Source organism: Lepus europaeus, chromosome 20 (assembly GCF_033115175.1).
Source record: "Lepus europaeus isolate LE1 chromosome 20, mLepTim1.pri, whole genome shotgun sequence".
Classification (NCBI taxonomy): domain Eukaryota; kingdom Metazoa; phylum Chordata; class Mammalia; order Lagomorpha; family Leporidae; genus Lepus; species Lepus europaeus.
Window position 1 is genome coordinate 25,716,850 of NC_084846.1, and position 20,925 is coordinate 25,737,774.

Sequence of the window (20,925 nt, forward strand, 5' to 3'; positions counted from 1 at the left end):
TACAGAGAGATAGAAGGAAAGGCAGAGAAACAGAGAGAAAGGTTTTCCAACCTCTGGTTCATTTCCCAGATGGCTGCAACGGCCAAGGCTGTGCCAATCCGAAGCCAGGAACTTCTTCCGGGTCTCCCACACAGGTGTAGGAGCCCAAGGACTTGGGCCATCTTCTACTAGCTTCCCAGGCCATAGCAGAGAGCTGGATCAGAAGTGGAGCAGCCGGGACTCGAACCAGTGCCCAAATGATATGCTGGCACTGCAGGCAGCAACCTCACCTGCTATGCCGCAGTGCCAGCCCCCTTATTTGATTTTTAAAATAAATTTTATTGTGTACATTTGAGATTTACAACATGGTATTTTGGAAGATACTTCATAGTAAAATGATTACTATAGTGAAGCAAATTAATGTATCATTTCACAGGTACTTTTTTTTTTTTAATGACAAGAGCAGTTATAATCACTTCTCTAACAAAAATCCAAAATACAGTACTTTATTTAACATGATCCTCATGGTGTAGATTAGATCTCTAGACATTTCATCCTACATATCTGCTACTGCGTATTTTTTTTTTTTAAAGATTTACTTATTTATTTGAAAAGCAGATTTACAGAGAGGCAGAGAGAAAGAGAGAGGAAAGTCTTCTATCTGCTGGTTCATTCCCCAAATGCCCACAACAGCTGGAGCTGTGCCAATCTGAAGCCAGGAGCTGCTTCTGGGTCTCCCATGTGGGTGCAGGAGCCTGAGGACTTGAGCCATCTTCTACTGCTTTGCCAGGCCACAGCAGAGAGCTGGATCAGAAGAGGAGCAGCCAGGACTCGAACCGGCGCCCATATAGAATGCCGGCACTGAGGCTGGGGCTTTAACCCCCTATACCACAGTGCTGGCTCCATGCTGTATATTTTCTGAAATATATATCTACATTTCTTTCCCCCTTTCCCAATCCTGCCCTTTTTTTCCTTTTTAAATATTTTAGGTGCAAATGGAATCATGTAATAATTTTCTTTCTGTGACTAGCTTGTTGCACTCAGCAAATTATCCAGGTCCATCCATGTTGTGGCAAATGGTAGTATCTCATCTTTTGAAGACTGAGAAATATTTCGTTGTGTGTGTGTGCTGCCTCTTCTTTACCCATTCATTCGTTGATGGACGCTTGGGCTGTTCCCGTATCTTGGCTGTGGTGAGTCGTGCTGAGTCAGCATGGAGGGTAGGTCAAGGTGTTCATTTCATCTCCTTTGGGTACATACCTGGAAAAGTGGCTGCTGAAGGATGTAGGGGTTCTGTTTTTAGTTCACCTGGTAACTTCCATCATTGCTATCCTGATCTAAATTCCCCCAATAGAATTATACAGCATGTCCAAGTGGGATTTATTCTAGGGATGCAGTACTGCTTGAGTATTATTTGAAATCAGTGTAAAAGTCAAATTAACAGGGCAAAGAAGAAAAATCCTGCGATTATGTTAACCCTACACTTAGTGGTGAAAGACTTGGCTAACTTCCAGATACATAGCATTTATATGTAACTGCCAACTGAACATCTCCACTGAGGAGTTCAATAGACGTCTCCAAATCGGCTTGCTGGAAGCCAGACTCCTGCTTTACCCACCTCAGACCCACTCTTAGCTGTGTTCTCTAGCAGATTGCATGGCACAGCGGTGAGCTACTGAAAGTGGAGCAGTGGAGCCAGGCCCATAATCATGCTCAGGTCCTCACCACAGACATCCAGTTCTTCCAGATCCTAGGGCACTTCAAAAAGTTCATGAAGATGCATATTATGAAAAACTGTGCATAGATTTCAATCTTACAATGAGCTTTTATTTATTTGAAAGGCAGAGAGAGACTAAGAAATCTTCCATTCATTGATTCACTCCCCAGATGCACACCAGGGCTGGGCCCAGGCAGGCCCAGAACTCAGTCCAAGTCTCCTACCTGGGTGGCAGGGGTCCACGTACTTGAGCCATCACCTGCTGCCGCCCAGGGTGTGCCTTAGCAGGGAGCTGGAAGTGGGACTGGGACTGGGACTCAAACTTACCCATTCCAGTATCCAAAGCAGGGTCTTAACTGCTGTACTGAATGTCTGCCCCTCAAAAATCTTTTACACAAAAATAAACTTTAAGTTTCTCTTTTCTGTGAACTTTTGGAAGCACCTCCTATACCCTGAAAATATATGCAGGACTTATTTCTGACCTGGATTACTGCACCCCCTGGACCCATCTTGGTTGCACTAATTTATCTCCACACAGAGACTGGAGTGCCTTTTTGATGCTAAGGCAAACCCGAGCTCTCCTCTAATGAAAACCCTTCTGTAGCCTCCCATAATGCCACTAAAGGCAATTTTGTAATCTTCAGAATATGAAAATGTTTTTTATAATGATACCGAGTAATACCAGCATGCCATTTATTCTCCAATAAGTATTTGTGAAGAAACAGCTTGGTGCTGTAACTGTGACAAAATTAACTTGGTCACTACACTCGCGGGCTTAAAATCCAGGGGAGAATTCAGGTAGGCAATTATTGCCGAGTCTGCTCGGTGCTGGGATGTGAAAAGGACAGAGTGTTAGGAGAACATCTGCAAAGGGCTGCTTTCCAGGGGAGAGGAAAATAAACAGAAACCTGTGATCTAAAAGGGAAAGAAATGGGTGAAGTGTGGGAGAGGGAGGGGGGGAACAAGGGAGAGAAGGAGAGAGAGCAATCTCAAGTTCGTGCAGGTGTGGTAGAGCATGAACTTGGGAGGAGTGTTACATTCTAATTAGTAGTTAGAGAGGGTGCAGAACACATAAGACCTTGCAGAGTACGCTAAGACTTTTGGACTTGAAGAAATTGACGATTCTGAGTCAGAGAAGAGTGAGTGAGTGACACGGTTCCATCTCTGAGATTATGGAGGCTACAGTTCGGGACAGGAGTAGGATCGAGAAGACTGGAGACAGTGGGAGCAGTGTGTGATCAACAGAACCACAGATGAGCAGTGCCGGTGATCCATGGTGGGACATTAGGGGAAGGGGGGCTCGGTCAGGGATTGTTATGAGAGGGGTGGACAGCACCCAGTGGACAGAGCATCACGGCGGTCGCCCGCATTTCTGTTTGAGTGGGTTAAAGAGCTCAGCTCGGTGTGAGGTACTGTGGATTCTCCTTGGAGTCTGCTTCCAGGAAGGCGTGAGTAAGGACATGTGGCAGGTAGGGACAAGATGCCAGGGTGAAGAGGAGTATCTTTCCCTCCTCCCATGTTACTTATCTCTAAGTTTCCTATTGCAGTTGGGGGCTGATCACTTGTGTGTGTTTCTTGTAACCATATGGAGAGAACAGACTTGTTAAAAGTTGTTGGGGGAGTTGTGGTCCCTTTTTAAGGGTTAGAGTTGGGCCAGGTGTTGTGATGCAGGAGGTTAAGCTGCTGCTAGGATAGAGAGAGTGAGTTCCCATCCCTTGCTTTGATCCCTAAATGCCCACAACTGCTGGTGAGGCAAAGCCTGGAGCCAGGAACTCAATCCATGTCTTCCACATGGGTGGCAGGAACCCACACACTTGGGCCATCACTGCTGCCTCCCAGGGTCTACGTTCACAGGAAGCTAAAACCAGGGACCAGAGCTGGGTATGGACCCCAGACCCTCCAATAGGAGACTATGGCGTCTTGGCCAGCATCTTAACCACCAGGTCACACGCCCACTCCCAGTCAGTGGTCCTTGAATGCAGAGAGTGTTGTCCCGGTGCGTGTTAAATTCAGCGTTCGGCAGGATCTGGGAGCGAGAGCCCGCCCCGCTGCTCTCAGCACAGTATGAGACACTGTCGGACAGTGATGACTGAACCACACGGACGGGGGACACGGCATGGGGAGGGGCTCGTTCTTGGGTATTTTAATTGCAGGTCAAAAACCTGCCCATATGATTTGTGCCCAGAGACTTTTCAGGAGAGCCAGGGCCATAGATGATGGAGAAATGATGGAAATTCATTTGGAGTAGCAAACGGGAAGAAACAGAAAATAGCCTTTGATACGCCGTAATTCAGTGGATTCTAATAGTGGAGGGTTGAAATGTAGAGTTTTTAAAAGTGGACAATTCCTGTTCCTACATCAGTTTGTAAAGAAAACCATAATGTCTTTAAATCACTCATGTAAATAGATGACCTTTTTGCAGTGTAAAAAAAAAAAAAAAGAAATTCAGCATTCGGGTCTAGGTCTGTCCAGGCTGCTGTACCAGAATGCCATTATTGCAGAGCATGCGCACTGCAGGAATTGACTGCTCACAGCTCTGGAGGCTGGGAAGTGTAAGACTACGGCGCCAGCAGCTCGAGTTTCTGGTGCAGGTGGTTTTCTGGTTCGCTTAGGGTGCCTTCTTGTGCCCGCGTGTGGAAGGACAGAGGGGTGTCTGTCAGGCCTCTGGTACCAGGGCGCTAATCCCACTCCTGAGGGCTTCGCCTCACTCATAATTACCTCCCAGTGGCACCACTTCCTAGTCCTTTTACCCCGAGGGTCGGGATTGGAGGTGGAGCAACAGGGACTGGGGACCGACACCTCCAGCTTTACCTGCTATGCCACACGGGGCCCCTTGCTGGAACTTCAGCATATACTTTGAGGTGCTTGAGTGTAAGGCACCAAGGTGTTCCCCAAGTTCTTGGGTCGTCTTACCTGCAGACTGAAGTGCCATGTATTGTATCGCTATCTGGTTCTTTCTAATGATGTCGGTTTTGTACTGGGAAGGAGCTAGGGTTGTTAACTGCATGTTAATAAGAGATTGGGAAATTTGAAGGGTGACTCTGCTGTGTGTCACCAGGGGTGTGTTCTTACAGACCTGTGGATTTTAGTTCTCACCTGAAGAGAAATTTCCAGGTAGGTTTTTGGCTCCATGAGAAACAAAACCAGGTAACTTCAATGAACTTAAGTTACAATGAGGATTGGATCTTCTTCCCTTTTTTTTTTTTTTTGGTAAAGTTTTACTTTTTCATTTATCATCAAGGTGGATTAGGAAAAGGAAGACAGACCAAAGCTTTTATGTGAGTGTCGGGACCAAATCTCTAATGTTGGGGTCTGAGCTGGTACAGAGAATTGTGAAAATTGGGCTCACGTGTCTCTAGGCAGATGCTCCTAAAAGGTAGCCCCATGGACACTCACATACACTCAAAGCTGCTTCTTGATCTTCTCTGGAATCCTGCTAGGAAAAATAAATTCATTCATCCGGAGAGGAGAGGAGAGGAGAGGAGAGGAGAGGAGAGGAGAGGAGAGGAGAGGAGAGGAGAGCAGAGGAGAGGAGAGCAGAGGGGAGGAGAGGGGAGGAGAGGAGAGGAGAGGGGAGGGGAGGGGAAGGGAAGGGAGGGGAGGGGAGAGGAGGGTCAGTCACACTTGATGCGATTTTTATTTTCACTACTAGAGTCTTTCCTATAAACAAATATTTTATTTTTAACTTTACAGGAGTTTGAAAGTGACTATGTTGCATTTAAGTCCAAAACTCTAGATTTTGACCGAAGGCTTGGGACAATTCTTTGTGAAGCTTTCTTGAACTGCAATGGTTTGGAAGCTGCGTTTAAGGTTAGTTCTGAAGACGCTGTCATAGAAATGTTCTACTACTGAATAATTTAGACATTAAATGAAACAGGGTGAATGCATTCCTTTCTGATTCCAGTGAAGTGTGAACTGGATTAACTGGTGTCATTCCCTTCCGGTTCAGCTCACTGAATAATAAACTTGGCATAGTGTGCTGTGGCAAGGTCATTTTTTTGGACATTTTACTATTGTTCTTTTATGCATTTATAGTGTTTTAGCTCTCATTACCTTTATTGGAAGTTTGGGCTGGCCACTGAAATGTTGATTCAAAAGCAATTCACGGTGAAAAAGTGACAAATATCTGAAGTCAGGACATTTTTCCAAACCATTGTTGACACGTGTTGGGTTGACTTGCATACTTTGTTACTCTGATCGAAACAAGTGGCCACTTACATGTTTCATCAGATGTGGGACATCACTGATTGTCAGATACACCATTATTTTGTATAGCTATAAAGAAAAAATTCAGTCAGATAATTACGATTCCATTGATTGTATAATGCATTTCAGCGATTTGAAACTAGAAAGACTGTCATGGAATTGACGAATAAAGCGTGTATGTACCAAGAATTGCATAAAGGGGAAAGAGCCTGATGGTTGCTCCCAAGTGGAAAGTTTATACTCAGGAGAATACTGGTAGCATTTGAAATTTGGTCATGGAAGAAGAGAATTTCAAATCAAGTGTAAGTTAACAATCAGGACACATTTCCAATGGCAGAATTGAGGGTTTAAAAGAGTCTAGCTTACAGAACCTTTTTTTAAAGATTTATTTATTTATTTGAAAGTCAGAGTTACACAGAGAGAGAAAGAGAGGCGGCGGGGCTGGGGGGGTGGGCGGTGGTTTCCTTCTGCTGGTTCACTCCCTAAATGGCTGCAACAGCCAGAGCTGGGCCAGGCTGAAGCCAGGAGCTTCCTCCAGGTCTCCTATGCATGTGCAGGGGCCCAAGGAATTGGGCCATCTTCCACTGCTTTCCCAAGCCATAGCAGAGAGCTGGATCGGAAGTGGAGCAGCCGGGTCTCAAACCAGCGCCCATATGGGATGCCGACACTGCAGGCAGTGGCTTCCCCTGCTACACCACAGCTCCAGCCCCTGACATAACCTTTTTAAAGATGATGTCTGATTTTGACCTTCCTGTTCAAATAGTCAACTGGGGAGTCATCAAGTCACCAATGCACCCCAGCCCCAGGTAAGCACGGATCATTCATAGCATCACAGCATTCCTTGTTTTGGAAGAACTGACCAATGAAACTGAGATACCATTTTCCAAAGCATGTAACCTGTTGTTATACAGTGGCCTGTAATCACAGTTCAGGGACAGTTCCTACTATATGTAGTGCTAACTCTGTCTTTACTTTTGGACTAGTTATGCATACTTACGTTTCTTTGACAAAAATAACGTAGTCAGATCTTCTATTGTATGCAACGATTTCTACTTTGCAGAGTCATAAATATTTTTAGTCTTTTTTAAACTATTCTAGAAGACTTATGTATTATTATTATTACTTTATTTGAAAGAGTTACAGAGGGAGGTAGAGCCAGAAAGAGAGAGAGGTTTTCCACCTGCTGGTTCACTCCCCAAATGTCCACAACAGCCAGAGCTGAGCCCATCAGGAGCCAGGAGCCTCTGCATCTCCCATGAGGGCACAGGGACCCAAGCACTTGGGCCATCCTCCACCTCTTTCCCGGGCTACAGAAGACAGCCATATGGGAAGCAGAGCAGCTGGGACTCGAACTGGTGCCCACATGGGATGCCGGCACTGCAGGCTAGGGCCACAGTGCTGGCCCACTATTTTTCTAGTCTTTATAAGAATTCACCAGTATTATTATTTTTAATATTTTCCTGTTTTAAAAAAATTATTTATTTGAAGGGTGAGAAGATAGAGACAGGCAGAGATCCTCCAACTGCTAGTTCACTCCCCAGATGCCTGCAAAAGCCAGGGCTAGGCTAAGTCAAAGCCAGGAAGCAGGAACTTAATCCAGGCCTCCCGCCCTAGTGGCAGGAACCTGGATACTTGGAACAGCATCTACTGCCTTCCCAGGTGCTTTAGCAGGAAGCTGGACCAGAAGTGGAACAGCCAGGACTTGAACCATGCACTCTGATGTAGGACGCAGGCATCCCAAGTGATGACTTGAACTGCTGTGCCAAAATGTCTACTCCTTGGCCATTTTTTTTTTTTTTCCTAGACAATTTTATCTATGACCTTATGGTCTTGTGTTTCTTTCCTTCAGCTTTCCACATACTGGTACCTAGTCTACTGAAAAAAATTCCCCTATGAGATCCTGCTCTTGGGGACATCATCTATAGCTTTGGTTATGCTTTGGCTGCCTTCCACAGCGCACCCTGCGGAGCGGGCATTGAATGGTTGCTCGAGGGTGTTGCTGACTAAGTGGTGAGTTCAGTTTGGAAGTGACCCATGGAGGAGAGTGAACTGCTGGAAGAATAATGGCAGAAGAAAAAGTTACTGGGCTGCACACTTACAGGAAAACAAATCTCAACTATAAGTAGCCGTGGATCGACATTGGTCATTGATTCTTCGTCCTGGGAGGAGCTGTTTGTAGCCCTTCTCGGAAGATGACAATTGGATGTCTACTGTGGGCAGAGACGAGGCCAGGAAGGGAATGAAACACGGTTCTACCTTGGTGTAGACGTGCACTACTTCAAAACCTGGAGGGCTGGTGCGCTCTCACTGAGGGGAGAAGCCAGATACGGTGAACTGAAGTGCGTAAGACAAAGTGTGTCCAGAAAAGACCTCAAACAGTGCATAAACTGAGCATGTCTAATGTGGAAATCGGAGATCCAAATTGCTGCAAAATCTAAAATGTTTAGAGAGCAGATGCGATGCCTACCACATCTGGAAAATTCCACACCGGAACACTTTGTTTCAAACACAGAACTATTAAGCATATTCTATTTTTTTTTTTGACAGACAGAGTGGATAGTGAGAGAGAGACAGAGAGAAAGGTCTTCCTTTGCCGTTGGTTCACCCTCCAATGGCCACCGCGGTAGGCGCGCTGCGGCCGGCGCACCATGCTGATCCGATGGCAGGAGCCAGGTGCTTCTCCTGGTCTCCCATGGGGTGCAGGGCCCAAGCACTTGGGCCATCCTCCACTGCACTCCCTGGCCACAGCAGAGAGCTGGCCTGGAAGAGGGGCAACCGGGACAGGATCAGTGCCCCGACCGGGACTAGAACCCTGTGTGCTGGCGCTGCAAGGTGGAGGATTAGCCTAGTGAGCCGTGGCGCCGGCCAAGCATATTCAATTAAACTACCTGCTATGGATAGAAGATGCGTGTGAAACATCAGGGAATGTGGTGTTGAGACTTGGCTCCCACCCCCAGGATTCCTCACTGTGTAGATAGAAATATTCCCAAATCTGGAAAAATCAAGAGCTCCAAATACTTCAGGTCCCGAGTGTGTCGGATGAGGGCTACTCAGACTGTATTCAAAAACCATACAATTGAGAAGGACAGTTGGTTCAGGTGACCTGATTAAAAAAATGTGAAAAGAGGCAAACCTAGGACAAATATTATTCACCTGTGACAGTGATGTGGAGTTACGAAAATTGGTATTAAAAAATGAGAAGTAGGGCCGGCGCCGCGGCTCACTAGGCTAATCCTCCGCCTTGCGGCGCCGGCACACCGGGTTCTAGTCCCGGTCAGGGCACCGATCCTGTCCCGGTTGCCCCTCTTCCAGGCCAGCTCTCTGCTGTGGCCCGGGAGTACAGTGGAGGATGGCCCAAGTGCTTGGGCCCTGCACCCCATGGGAGACCAGGAGAAGCACCTGGCTCCTGCCATCGGAACAGCGCGGTGCGCCGGCCGCAGCGCGCTACCGCGGCGGCCATTGGAGGGTGAACCAACGGCAAAAGGAAGACCTTTCTCTCTGTCTCTCTCTCTCACTATCCACTCTGCCTGTCAAAAATAAAAAAAAAAAAATAAAAAAAAAAATGAGAAGTAGAATAAAATTTAAATGAGCTATTTGGGGAAAGAAGCGTTTGATGGGACTCAAGAGGTCGTGTGAAAGATACCTTGTTTCCCCTTCATAAAGTGGCTCTTAGTTCTGTGAGTAGGACACCAGGGTTCAGATGGCCTTTATTCTCATGCTAGAGGCTGATTTCCATATCCTGATGATAATGGTGAATCACTATGGTATGTATATTGCCCAAGGATGGCTGAGTGCTTTCTTAGAACTTTTTGACTTCACAGTCGCCCAGAAGAACATTTTCCGCACATCTTTCCCCTTGCCCACTGGGAGTTGAGTATTGCGAAGCAGCTAGGCCAGGTGAGCTGCTGTTAGGGAGCCTCTGGTGTCGCTGGCTTTGTGGCCAGTGTGTAAGTGTTTGAACCCTGGTATTGTGAACACCGTGTTTCTCAGTGGTGACTGGAGGACACTTGCTTGTGAAAGCCGTGGGGCAGCGTTTGCTTTTGAATTTTAACTTCAGGCCCAGCTCGACAGAACAGTGGCTGTGGGGGAAAAGTTAATAATTGACATTTTGCTAGGTAACAGCTAACCCAGGGCATTTACAAATGGTTAGCAGTTTCTACTGTAGGTCTAATGGATGTTGCACAAAGAAACTGGATGCATTTGTCTCAACTGACCCATCAGATACCATTCGATTGCTGTTTGAGTTTGTATAATTGTTTCATGATGTTTTCTCCATTGAGTAGTTTACTGGATCTTTTTTTTTTTTACAACATATCTACAAAGAAGCTGTGTTAAATTTTTACCTGTTTATCTTCATTTTATTTGGAAAGCAGAGAGACAGAGGTAGAGGTATAGACAGAGATTTCCCATCTGCTGGTTCACTTCCCAAATGCCCACAACAGCCAGGGCTGGGCCAGGCCAAAACCAGGAGCCCAGAACTCCATCTGGGTTTCCCATGGTTGTAGCAGAGACCCAAGTACTGGAGCTGTCACCTGCTGACTTCCAAGCTGTGCATTGGAAGGAAGCTGAAATCCAAAACAGTGAAGACTTGGACATAGCCCCCCAGTGTGGGATGTGGGTGTCCCAATTGGCGCTTTAATCATTGTGCCAAGTACTGCCCACCCCTCAAAGCTGTTACTGTTATTTATATATTAGTTATGTTATTTAGTTATTAGTTATATTATTTTCCCTAAGAAAAACAGTGAAGTTTTCTCCTTTGCCATACTGTTAACAAGTTCTTCTGCCACCTTAAATACATTTAGCTTTAGGAGATAGCATCTTTTAAAGAAAATGTCCAAACAAAAGGCCCAGTAAATAAAATACAAAGCCCACATAGCGTAATCAAGTAACAAGATACTATAGTCCCCCCCTTATCAATGGGGAATTTGTCCCGATGCCCCAAACCACATACAGTACCAAACCCTATGCACCAGAGTACTTCAAAAAGGTTGTGGGGAATGGCATAAAACACAAGCTTCGTTTTGGGCATAAAATGTATTAAAATTCATGCATTGCTTCTTTCATAATGTTCCTTTTCCATGAACCTTTTCCCTGTACATACAAACCTATCATAAAGCGTACTTATCATTGGTCACACTAAGAGATTAACCACACTAACCAACCAATAGGACCGTTATTACAGCATGCTGTAATTAAAGTTCCTTAAACATGCAGAATTGTTTATTTCTGGAAGTTTCCATGTCATGGTTTTGGCCCACAGTTGGCTGTGGGTAACCACAACTGTAGAAAGCAAAACCAAGGCTAAGGACACGACTGTCATACAACTTTCAAAGGCAGCTTAGCGGATGAGAGGCTTAGATCCAGATGCTCGACTGCTGGCTTTCAAATTCCAGCCATGTGAATTTGGACAAGGTATCCTTTCCCCGTTACTCCGTTTCCCCACTTGGAACACATGATAGCAGCATTTGGAAGGCCCTGCACATATAATGCCTGGCACATGGCCCTGCATAACCATTGGCTATGTCAAAACATGCATTTCAGTTACCTCCCTGTTGGAAGGCTAGTCACCCCAGACCAGCAGTTGAAAGAATCCACCTTGGACAGTCAATACCACACCAGGTTCATGGGGGTCCAAGGTCAAGCTCATGGTGAAACTGATGGCGGAATTCAATTTGAAATCCAGGGGTTCCACTGACCGACCAGGTTGAGTCTGTGGGCTTTGGCTCTCTGCTTTGCTGCTAACTTGAGCCGGTTGCGTCCGCATGTCTGCTTTTGTCTCTATCCTGTCCACTGGCTCCCTCTGCTTGCTGGTAGTTTTTGCTCACTCACAATTTTAGCCCACACAGATTTAGCCATCCATGTGCTGACTCCTGAGAAAGAGAATCTGATCAGCTCACGGCATGGGTTTGAGCCCGGATATTCGTGTCAAAGGCACTGTCCACCTGTGGAGTGACTGTCCTCTCAGCAGTGACCACTACTGCCTCAGGCCATTGTTGGGGGTGGCTGGACTGCGCGCATGCGCCAGGGCTTACTGTGGTTGGCACATCTGGTGTAACTATTAATGGTATAAACGAAAGAGCCTAAGTATGGATATGGTTAAATCAAAAGAATATATAGGGGGCCGGCACTGTGGCATACTAGTCTAAGCTTCTGCCTGTGGTGCTGCTGTCCCATATGCGCACCGGTTCAAATCCTGGGTGCTCCTCTTCTGATCCAGCTCTCTGCTTTGGCCTGAGAAAGCAGCAGAAAACAACCCATGTACTTGGGCTCCTGCACCTATGTGGGCTACCCAGAAGAAACTCCTGGCTTTTGATTGGCCCAGCTCCGGCCTTTGCAGCCATTTGAGGAGTGAACCAGTGGATGGAAGACCTTTCTCCCTCTCTCTGTAACTCTACCACTCAAATAGTAATAATAAGAATACATAGGTAGGAATAACAGATAACAACGGCATAAATTTTGCTTCTATTCTTACATCTGCAAAACATCTTCTAAAACACTTCCGAGTGCCCACCAGGAAGTAGTGTTAAGCTGTAAGCAGTGGCTGCTGATGGTGGTTCTTTTCTGACTCCACACAGTTTACAATGGGAGAATCGCCCCTAGAGTTTGGTTTATTGGATGGATAGAAAATCTTGGGAAATGCACAGATATGTTTTACATCTTTAAACAATGCAGGATTCTCTTAGGGTTCTAGATCTTTCCTCTGGTCATGAAAGATTCAATAAGGGTAATTGTGAACTGAAGAAATCTGCGTTCTTAACCTCGGTTAACTTTTTATTTTTTTTTTCAGCTTTTGACTGTATTTGGGAATTTTCTAGAGAAGCCAGTTGTCATGGAGATTTTCAGTCCACATTATAGTACACTGGTGCACTTGTGTAATACAGAGTTGGATATGTGTAAGCAATTATATAATGAACATCTGAGAGAGGTAAGTGCTGGCCATCAACCGGAACCATATTGAATGATTAGATATAGGCCCTAACATGTTTCTGCTTTTATTTAAGTGGTTTTCTTGTGGCGATGACTCTAGCTCTTCCACTAATCAAATTAATAACCACATGTGTTTTACACACCTGGAAACATAGCAAGAGGAACCCAAGGCTAGGGGGCACTGTGACTGAATGTTCCCTTTCTCTCATTCTGCCAAAATGTCAACTTGCAGATCGAACACGGATACGTAGTTCTTAACAAGAATATGCCATTTACGTCAGGAAATATCAAATGGGCCCACGAGGTCCTTGAACGACTTCAAATGCTTTGGTCCAACTTTGCTTCTCTCCATTATCTGTAAGTAGTTAGGTTTATTTCATGGTAAATGATGCTTATGCAAGGCAGGGAGCTCTTTATATTAGCACTGAAGAAGTCACTGCCTTATTCCTCTTTGGTCACTAGTTGGGATAATTTAATGAGCTTTAACCACAAGGTGTTGGGATTAAAAAAAAAATTGATTTGTTTATTTGAAAGAGTTAGAGGGAGAGAGAAGGAGGCAGAGAGAGGGACATCTTTCATTGGCTAGTTTACTGTCTAATGGCCTCCAACAGCTAGGGCTGGGCCAGGCGGAAGCCGGGAGCCTGGAACTCCATCCCGGGTCTCCCAGGGACCCAAGCACTTGGGCCATCTTCTGCTGCTTTCTCAGATGCATTAGTAGGGAACTGGATCGGAAGTGGAGCAGCAAGAACTCAAGCTCATATGAGATGTTGGCATCACAGATAATGGCTTAACCCACTGCACCACAAAGGCAGCCCCGATGTTGGGATTTCCTTTTTTTAAATGGGATTCCTATCACTTTATTTACTTAAATGTTTTACCTTCTTTTTCCTTTTCACCCACAGTGTGTTTTGAATTTTGGTGGTGGTTTCTCTTTCTTCCAATAACAACCACTCTTTTTGTCATACAATCCTTTTGTGCTTTTTTCTTCTGTTTAGTTTGTTGCTATCAAAATTTAGTAAGACCTTTGGAGTTCTATTGATTTCATAGCTTGCTTTTAAAGAAAAAAGCAATTCAAAGACATTATTTGGTCTTTATTATTTTTCATTCTGATCACTTATAACCTAGTATTATACATGTTTTGTGTTACGCATTGTACTATTAAAAACTAAGAGAAATCTAATATAAGTGCACTTCAAAAAGTTCATGGAAAATGGAATTCAAAGATGTTGATTTTGGTGCAAAACTTGATCTCTGCATAGTTCTTTTCATAATCATTTTCCATGAACTTTTGAAGATCCCTCGTATGCATGAATTTAAAAATTTTTTGCACTAGATTAGTCTTTTAATTCTGGTTTTCATGAAGTTTCTGAGGTCTCTACATATATAGGAAAGTAGAAAAACCTTATTTCTACAGATTCCTGGACAAATATGATGATGCCTTAGTTTATCAGAAGTATGTTGAAATGACTAATTTGCTAGAACAATTTGAAAATGATATATACAAGGAATGGAAAAGTAATGTGGATGAAATCTGTGAATTCAATTTGAATCAACCCTTGGTCAAATTCAGTGCCATAAATGGTCTTCTCAGTGTCAACTTTGACCCAAAGGTAGGGATTTGTTTTTTTCTGAGATGGTTTATAGATGCCATTTTTATTATAAGTGTATTTATGATATTTGTAGTCATTTAGAATTTATTGTGGGGAAAAGTCAATGCTGTGAGAAATACAACTGGAAACTACTTCCAGTAAGTCTTTGTTTAGGGTTTCCTTTCCTAAATTCTTTTTCTAAATAATGTTTTAAAAGTATATATGACTCATAAGATTTGTACGCATTTATGGGGTACCACAGCATGTTTCAGAACCTGCATGTGATGTACCTGTCACGGTAAACATATGTATCTCCTGAAACATTTCACATTATTTTAATGGTGCAAAATCCAAAACCCTTTCTCATCTTTTGTTTGTTTTTAAAAGAAATACATGGATTGTTATCATTACTTTAGTCATCATACCATGCAACAGAACCCTAGAACTTCTTAGTTACGTATCCTAACTTAGTAGCCATCTTGCCTGCATTCTTCCTTAAGTGACTCTTCATTTATTATTTTGTCTTGTGATTACTTCTTTACTGCGTCACCCTCTTTGGATAATGAGCTGCCGAGGGTGGAGCCAGTCGCATCACATCTGCGTGTCGTGTGCTTCTCGCACAGTGTCTGGCGCTTCATAACACTTTGTAATTGTTAGCGAAACGGAATCGCTAGTCTGTGCCACCTGATTTTCAGCTTAAATGTATTCATAAAATAAATCGGTGTTCTAGATAATTTTATCATAAGAATTAAAATTTAAGAAACTCATGGACTATGTAGAAAACAGACATGTTATGTTTTTAGTGTAAATTTTGATTTGTTGTAACTTCTTTCAAAGAGAAAATAAATTTGCATATGGTGATGACATTGATGGTAATTTAAAAATGATTTTTATAATTTAAAACATCATAATACCAACATGATATTAACAGTTAATATCCAGGGTGAATATTACCTTTATCGGACAGATGTTTTGTTGACTCATGATATCATCATGACTCAGATTTTATGTATCTTTTCAGTAAATTTATTTTCTCATGATTTTATTACTTGTTATGTAACAGTGAAAGTACAGATGCCTTATTACAATTATACATTTATGCATGTGGGTATATACAATTATATAATGATATGTGTGTCTCTATGTATTTATGGTTTGTATATTTTAAACAACTTCAAAACTGCTTAGTAGATGAGACACAAAATAGGCTTTTTTTTCTAATTATCTACCATGTACTTTACAGTAAAGGATAAGCTTATTTAAACATTTTCATGACCAAAAAAGAAAATGATAGCTTAGAATCTTGCTGAAATCTTAGGTGGTAAAGATGACCTGGTCACTTTGGTGTTTGTCGGAACAAATGCAGGCCTAATATGTGAGAAAGAGCCTTACTCGGTGTGTTCACAGCACTTTGCACCCTGATTCTGGTTTGTTTCCCAAAATATGTACAAAGGATAGAGCTGCTTTATTTTGCTAATAAAACTGAGCACGTGTATAGAAACCTGCTTGAGAGAACTTTGGATTCCCTGTGCCTTTGGATTTCATAAAACCGATTTATACCAACTACACTTCTTGTGTTGTTTTAGGGTTTATTCTTCTACTACTATAATAAGATCATTCCATAGTATAATGAATATATGACTTTTAATTTTTAAAAAGCATAGGAAACAACAGCCTATTTCCTTTGAGCTTTTGGAAATGTTGTAATCACTGGAAGAAACTCTGAGTATTTCAGTTTGGGTTAAAATAGAGTTAAATTCTTAAAATAAGCAGTAATCCTTGATTTCCCTTTACAGCTAGTGGCCGTACTGAGAGACGTGAAATACCTTTTGATGTTGCAGAAGGTAGACATCCCAGATGTAGCCTTGGCCATCTTCAAAAGCAGAAACACAATTTTAAAGGTTTGTCTCTTTAGACCCTAGGGTGCACTTTGAGTAGAAATATATTGAATTTTAACGATCACCATGTAGACCTATGATGTCCTTATGCCTTTAAGAGAGAGAAAATAGCTTCAGTCTGTTTGGCCTTTTTTCTTTTGGGACTTTCTTTGCTCAGTACATTGGGAATCTGGAGCTGCTGGCGCAAGGCTATAATAAGCTGAAGCAGACTCTTCTGGACGTTGAATACCCGTTGATTGAAGAAGAACTGAGGACCCTGGAAGAGCAGCTGAAGGCGGCGGCGACGTCCGTAACGTGGCGGGACGACTGCTGGGGCTACATTGAGAGCGTGAAGACGGCCACCTTGGAGCTGGAGCGCAGAGCCCAGCGCACGCAGGACAACCTCAGGGCCATCCAGCAGGTGATGCAAGCTTGGGCCCAGGGCCCGCTGCTCCCCAGGAGAGAGCACAGGAGAGAGGCCGCCTTCGCCTGGGAGGACAGGGGCGACGTGTTCACCAGGAAGTACAAGACAATCCAGGAGGACGGCAGCAAGATTCACAGCTTGGTGGAGGTAATCACTCGGAGGGTTTCCGGACACCAAGATCTTTTCACTGAATTTGGGAAAGAGCGAGAATATTTACCCTAATGAGGCAGGGCTTTGATGTTGAGCCCAAAAGCGCTGTACGAATGGGTTTGTTCAGCATCGAGAGTGGAAGGCTTGCTTGCCTGTGTCTGGTCTGTGCTGTGTGTAGCTTTCACTGCCCTCATTCCTGAGGGAAGAGACTGGAAGGTGAAACGTTTCCCTTAAACAGTGAGGCTAGAAGTGGTGCCCTCTCTTGGTGGGAGTTGCAGCCTCGGGTTGAATGTTGTTAACAGTGCCGCTGCTTGCTGAGTGGCTGTTCCGTGTCAGGTGTCTTGTTTCTCTCTCTCCTGGAACCCCGTCGGCCATCTACTAAGGAATGCAACAGCCTGGTCTCCTGTTAACAAATATTCGAGATCTTAAAATGACACCAGGCACTCTTCTAGGGTTTTCAATCTAAGAGAAAACAACAAAACAAAACAGAAGGCAGAAAAAGAAAACAAAAGCAAACAAACCCCAAACCAAAGCAGTCCCTTGTCTCATGGAGCTCACAGTTTAGTGACAGAAGCTGGCAAGAAACAATGACACATACGTAGTGCATCATTGGTAATAGGAGCAGTGGTGGAAAATGGGGTAGCACGGGTAGTCCAGCCAGAGTGGAACTGGGGAGGAGGGAGCTGTGTGTTTATACAGGGTGGTTGGAAGGCCTCTTTGCTAAGCTGGTTTGTCTGTAAAGAACTGAAAAGCAATGCACCATGTACATGTCAGGAGAAGGGGGTTCCGGACAGTGAACGTGCAAAGCATTCAAGGTGTCCACAGATCAGCTTGAGAGCCAGCGTGACTACAGCAGAATATGCAAGGGCAGAAGTAGAGGGGCGTGAAGTTCAAAAGAGACTGGGGCACCCAGTGCAGGATGGGCCGGCCATTATGGGGATCTTGGATTTCATAGCGGCCAGAGACTTTGTGCTGTCTTTCGCTGTTGAGTGTGAACCCCGGAGGAGCAAGGAGTTCATCATTTACTCTAATAACCCAGGGAGACATGGTGATGCCCTGGGTCAGGGTGGTGGTGAAAAAGGCAGGTCATGGATGTATTTTGAAGACAGAGCCAGTAGGATTTGGTGAGTTAGAGGAGAGAGAACTCAGGGATAAGTTCCGGGTTTTCGGTCTGAGCAGCTGGACCAGTGGGTCGCCTTTTATTGATGTGGGAAGATGGCTGTGGGGCAGATTTGAATGGGGGAAGAAAAAACAGAACTTGGTTTGGGATGTGTGGGTTAGAGATGCTTGTCTAATCAGAGATGTTGAGTAGGCAGGTGTTGGAAATGAGCCTGTTTAGTGGGCAAGTGCAAGTGAGTAGCACGTAATTGAGGTCATGAGCTTGAAAGCCATGGATTGGATGAGCATGTGCAGGAAGCTTTGTATGACAGAGAAGAAGTCCAAGCAGCAGGCATGAGCCCTTTTTGAGATCGGAAGTAGAGGGAGAGGAGGATCCAGCTCGGGCCGCTGGAGAAGGAGAGCAATGCCCTGGAGGCTCAGTAAAGAGATTTCAGGGAAGAAGAAGAAGAGTCCATCTCTGTCCCATTTGGTCTTAGGACCTGAGAATGAAGACAGAGCTTGACCACCACATCTGGCAAAGTGCAGGTCGTTGGTGACCTCGGCCACAGGTGCCAGATAGAGTGGTGGAATAGAAACCCAAGTGAGCTGTTGGTGGGAAGTGAGAAATGGGGATGGCCACAGCCAACACAGACCAGAGGGCTCTGCTGTTGGACGAGCTGAAAACTGGGCAGTACCTGGGGCATGGGTGCCAGTGTTAGGGAGGGCTCAGTTTTTAATTTATTATCTTTATTTATTGGTTGATGTTTGACGCTATCTGCACAAGGGTGCTTCAAATCATTCTTGGAAAGATGGAATTAAAAAGTTTATCTTGTTGCCAAAAATGAATGCGTAATACACATTTCCATGACCTTCTCAAAGACCCCCTCAATATGCCTGGATTTCGAACATTTTTTTGCACCAAAGTAATCATTTAGTTCCATTTCCCATGGACTTTTTGAAGTTTCTTTGTATGTTGATTGGAATGATCGAGCAGAGAGGGCGAAGATGGAGGAAAGTCATCGTGCGAATGGGCTTGAATAAATGTATGGGGAAGTTGGGTTTAGGTAGAATCATGGAGAATTCATCTGTAGCAACAGGAGGGAGGGAAGGCAGAGGGGAGGAGCAGGGTGCACCTGCAGGGCAGCACGGATGACAGATGTGTGGAAGTCGACTCCTCGTTGTTCCCATTTCTTACGTCGGCGGGGGAATGGATGGGAATGAAAGAGCACATCCTGTGTTTCCTAGGAGCCCGGACCTGCATTTTCTCATCTGCAAGGTGAGGCTGACTCTCGGGGAAGAACAGTGGATTTGTGTTCTGCTGCTGCTTACCTCTCTTCTCTTAGCAGCCATTCTTCATCCACTCATTTAAGAAATACTTGGTCTGAGTCACATCAGTGAATGGAATCAGCAAAGAGGCTTGATCTCATGGTGCATCCAGTTAAGCGACCACAGGGACAGTGAGCCATAGACACGATGACCCATGGTATAGGGGAACTGACCCGGGCAGCCACAGGACACAGCATGAGAGCAGGACATGCAAATTCTAGAGTATGGGGTTGAGGGTGCAGTTTGAACAGGATGATCAGGGTAAGATTTGAGCGAACATCTGGAGGTGGCAGAGACAGCCCCATGGGCACTGGGGGGAAGAACATTCCAGAGAGAGGAAGTGGCTGTCAAGTGGGAGTCACGCAAGCGTGTTCAAGGCAGATCGGGAAGTGACCATGGTGGGAGGCGAGGTTAGCTGGGGAAGACCAGCAGCGTGGTGAGTGGTTATAGGCCCAGGGGCAGACTTTGGCCTTCACACGGAGGTTCCCTGGGGAGCCATTGCAGGCTTCTGAAGAAAGGAGTAAATCTCACCTGACTTTTACTTAAAAGGATCTCTGGCTATTGGTGTTGGCTCTGTCCCTGGGGAGGCGAGGGAAGAAGCTCACCTTGAGGATACTGTAGCAGTGCTGCAGGTGTCTCAGTGCGTTTGGGCCTCTGTGACAAAAATACCTTCTGTGGAGTCCCTGGCGAACAAAAGAAATTTCTTCCTCATGGTGCTGGAGACCAGGGTGCCAGCACGGTCAGCTGGCTGTGGAGTGTGAAAGTGGCATCAAGTGTTGTTGGAGAATTTTGTCCCCACCACCTGGGAAAATGAAGCTGCAGGCCATTGGGATGGGCAACGTCGCACATACAAGGAAGGCTTGCGTGGGAAAATCAGAGTTTCAGCTGGAGATGTGTTGCATTTGCAGCATCAGTTGGTCAAGGAGAGGAGAGGAGAACAGTTGGATTTCCAAGTCTAGCGATGGGGAGCGAGGCCCAGATAGGAACTACACGTTGAGAAAGGAGGCTGAGTAAGATCGCTGAGATGGAGAGTCTGGCTAGCAGGTAGGCGAGACTCAGGAACTCCTGGCCCAAGTGGCTGTCCGCCCTTCAGAAATTCAGAGGAGAATCATACCAGGCAGAGATGCAGAAGGGGGCCGGCAGCACTACAGGAGAGACCAGAGATGGCAGGCGGCCTGGAAGCCAAGGGGACAGAGTGTCTGCGGGTTGCAGGTTTTCCTCGCACAAGGTGTGGGGCTCTTGATAGACTATAGTGAGTGAACCTACGTAGTAGAAAGAAAAATGAATTTGAGTTTCAAGGTTTCAGTTGATTTCCAAGGTTAGTTTCTTCCCTCCCCTCCCTTCCCCTCCCCTCCCCTCCCCTCCCCTCCCCTCCCCTTCCCTTCCCTTCATTTTTTTGTTTTAAGATTTATTTATTTATTTGAAAGGCAGAGTTGCAGAGAGGCAGAGAGAGAAAGAGAGATCTTCGATCTTCTGGTTCACTCCCCAGTTGGCCACAATGACCAGAGGAATGCTAACCCGGAGCCAGGAGCCAGGAGCTTCTTCCAGGTCTCCCACGTGGGTGCAGGGGCCTAAGGAATTGGCTCATCTTCTACAGCTTTCACGGGCCATGGCAGAGAGCTGGATTGAAGG

General features: G+C 45.1%; 1 protein-coding gene across 1 annotated transcript in view; it reads left to right on the forward strand.

Moving 5' to 3' along the window:
* The window catches only part of DNAH11 (dynein axonemal heavy chain 11), a 367,765-nt gene that overhangs the window by 36,554 nt on the left and 310,286 nt on the right, over positions 1–20,925 (forward strand). Inside the window, 6 exon segments of the mRNA XM_062178539.1 lie at positions 5,390–5,506; positions 12,690–12,827; positions 13,062–13,186; positions 14,244–14,439; positions 16,215–16,319; positions 16,474–16,866. Of these exon segments, the coding sequence (XP_062034523.1) occupies positions 5,390–5,506; positions 12,690–12,827; positions 13,062–13,186; positions 14,244–14,439; positions 16,215–16,319; positions 16,474–16,866 (1,074 nt within the window).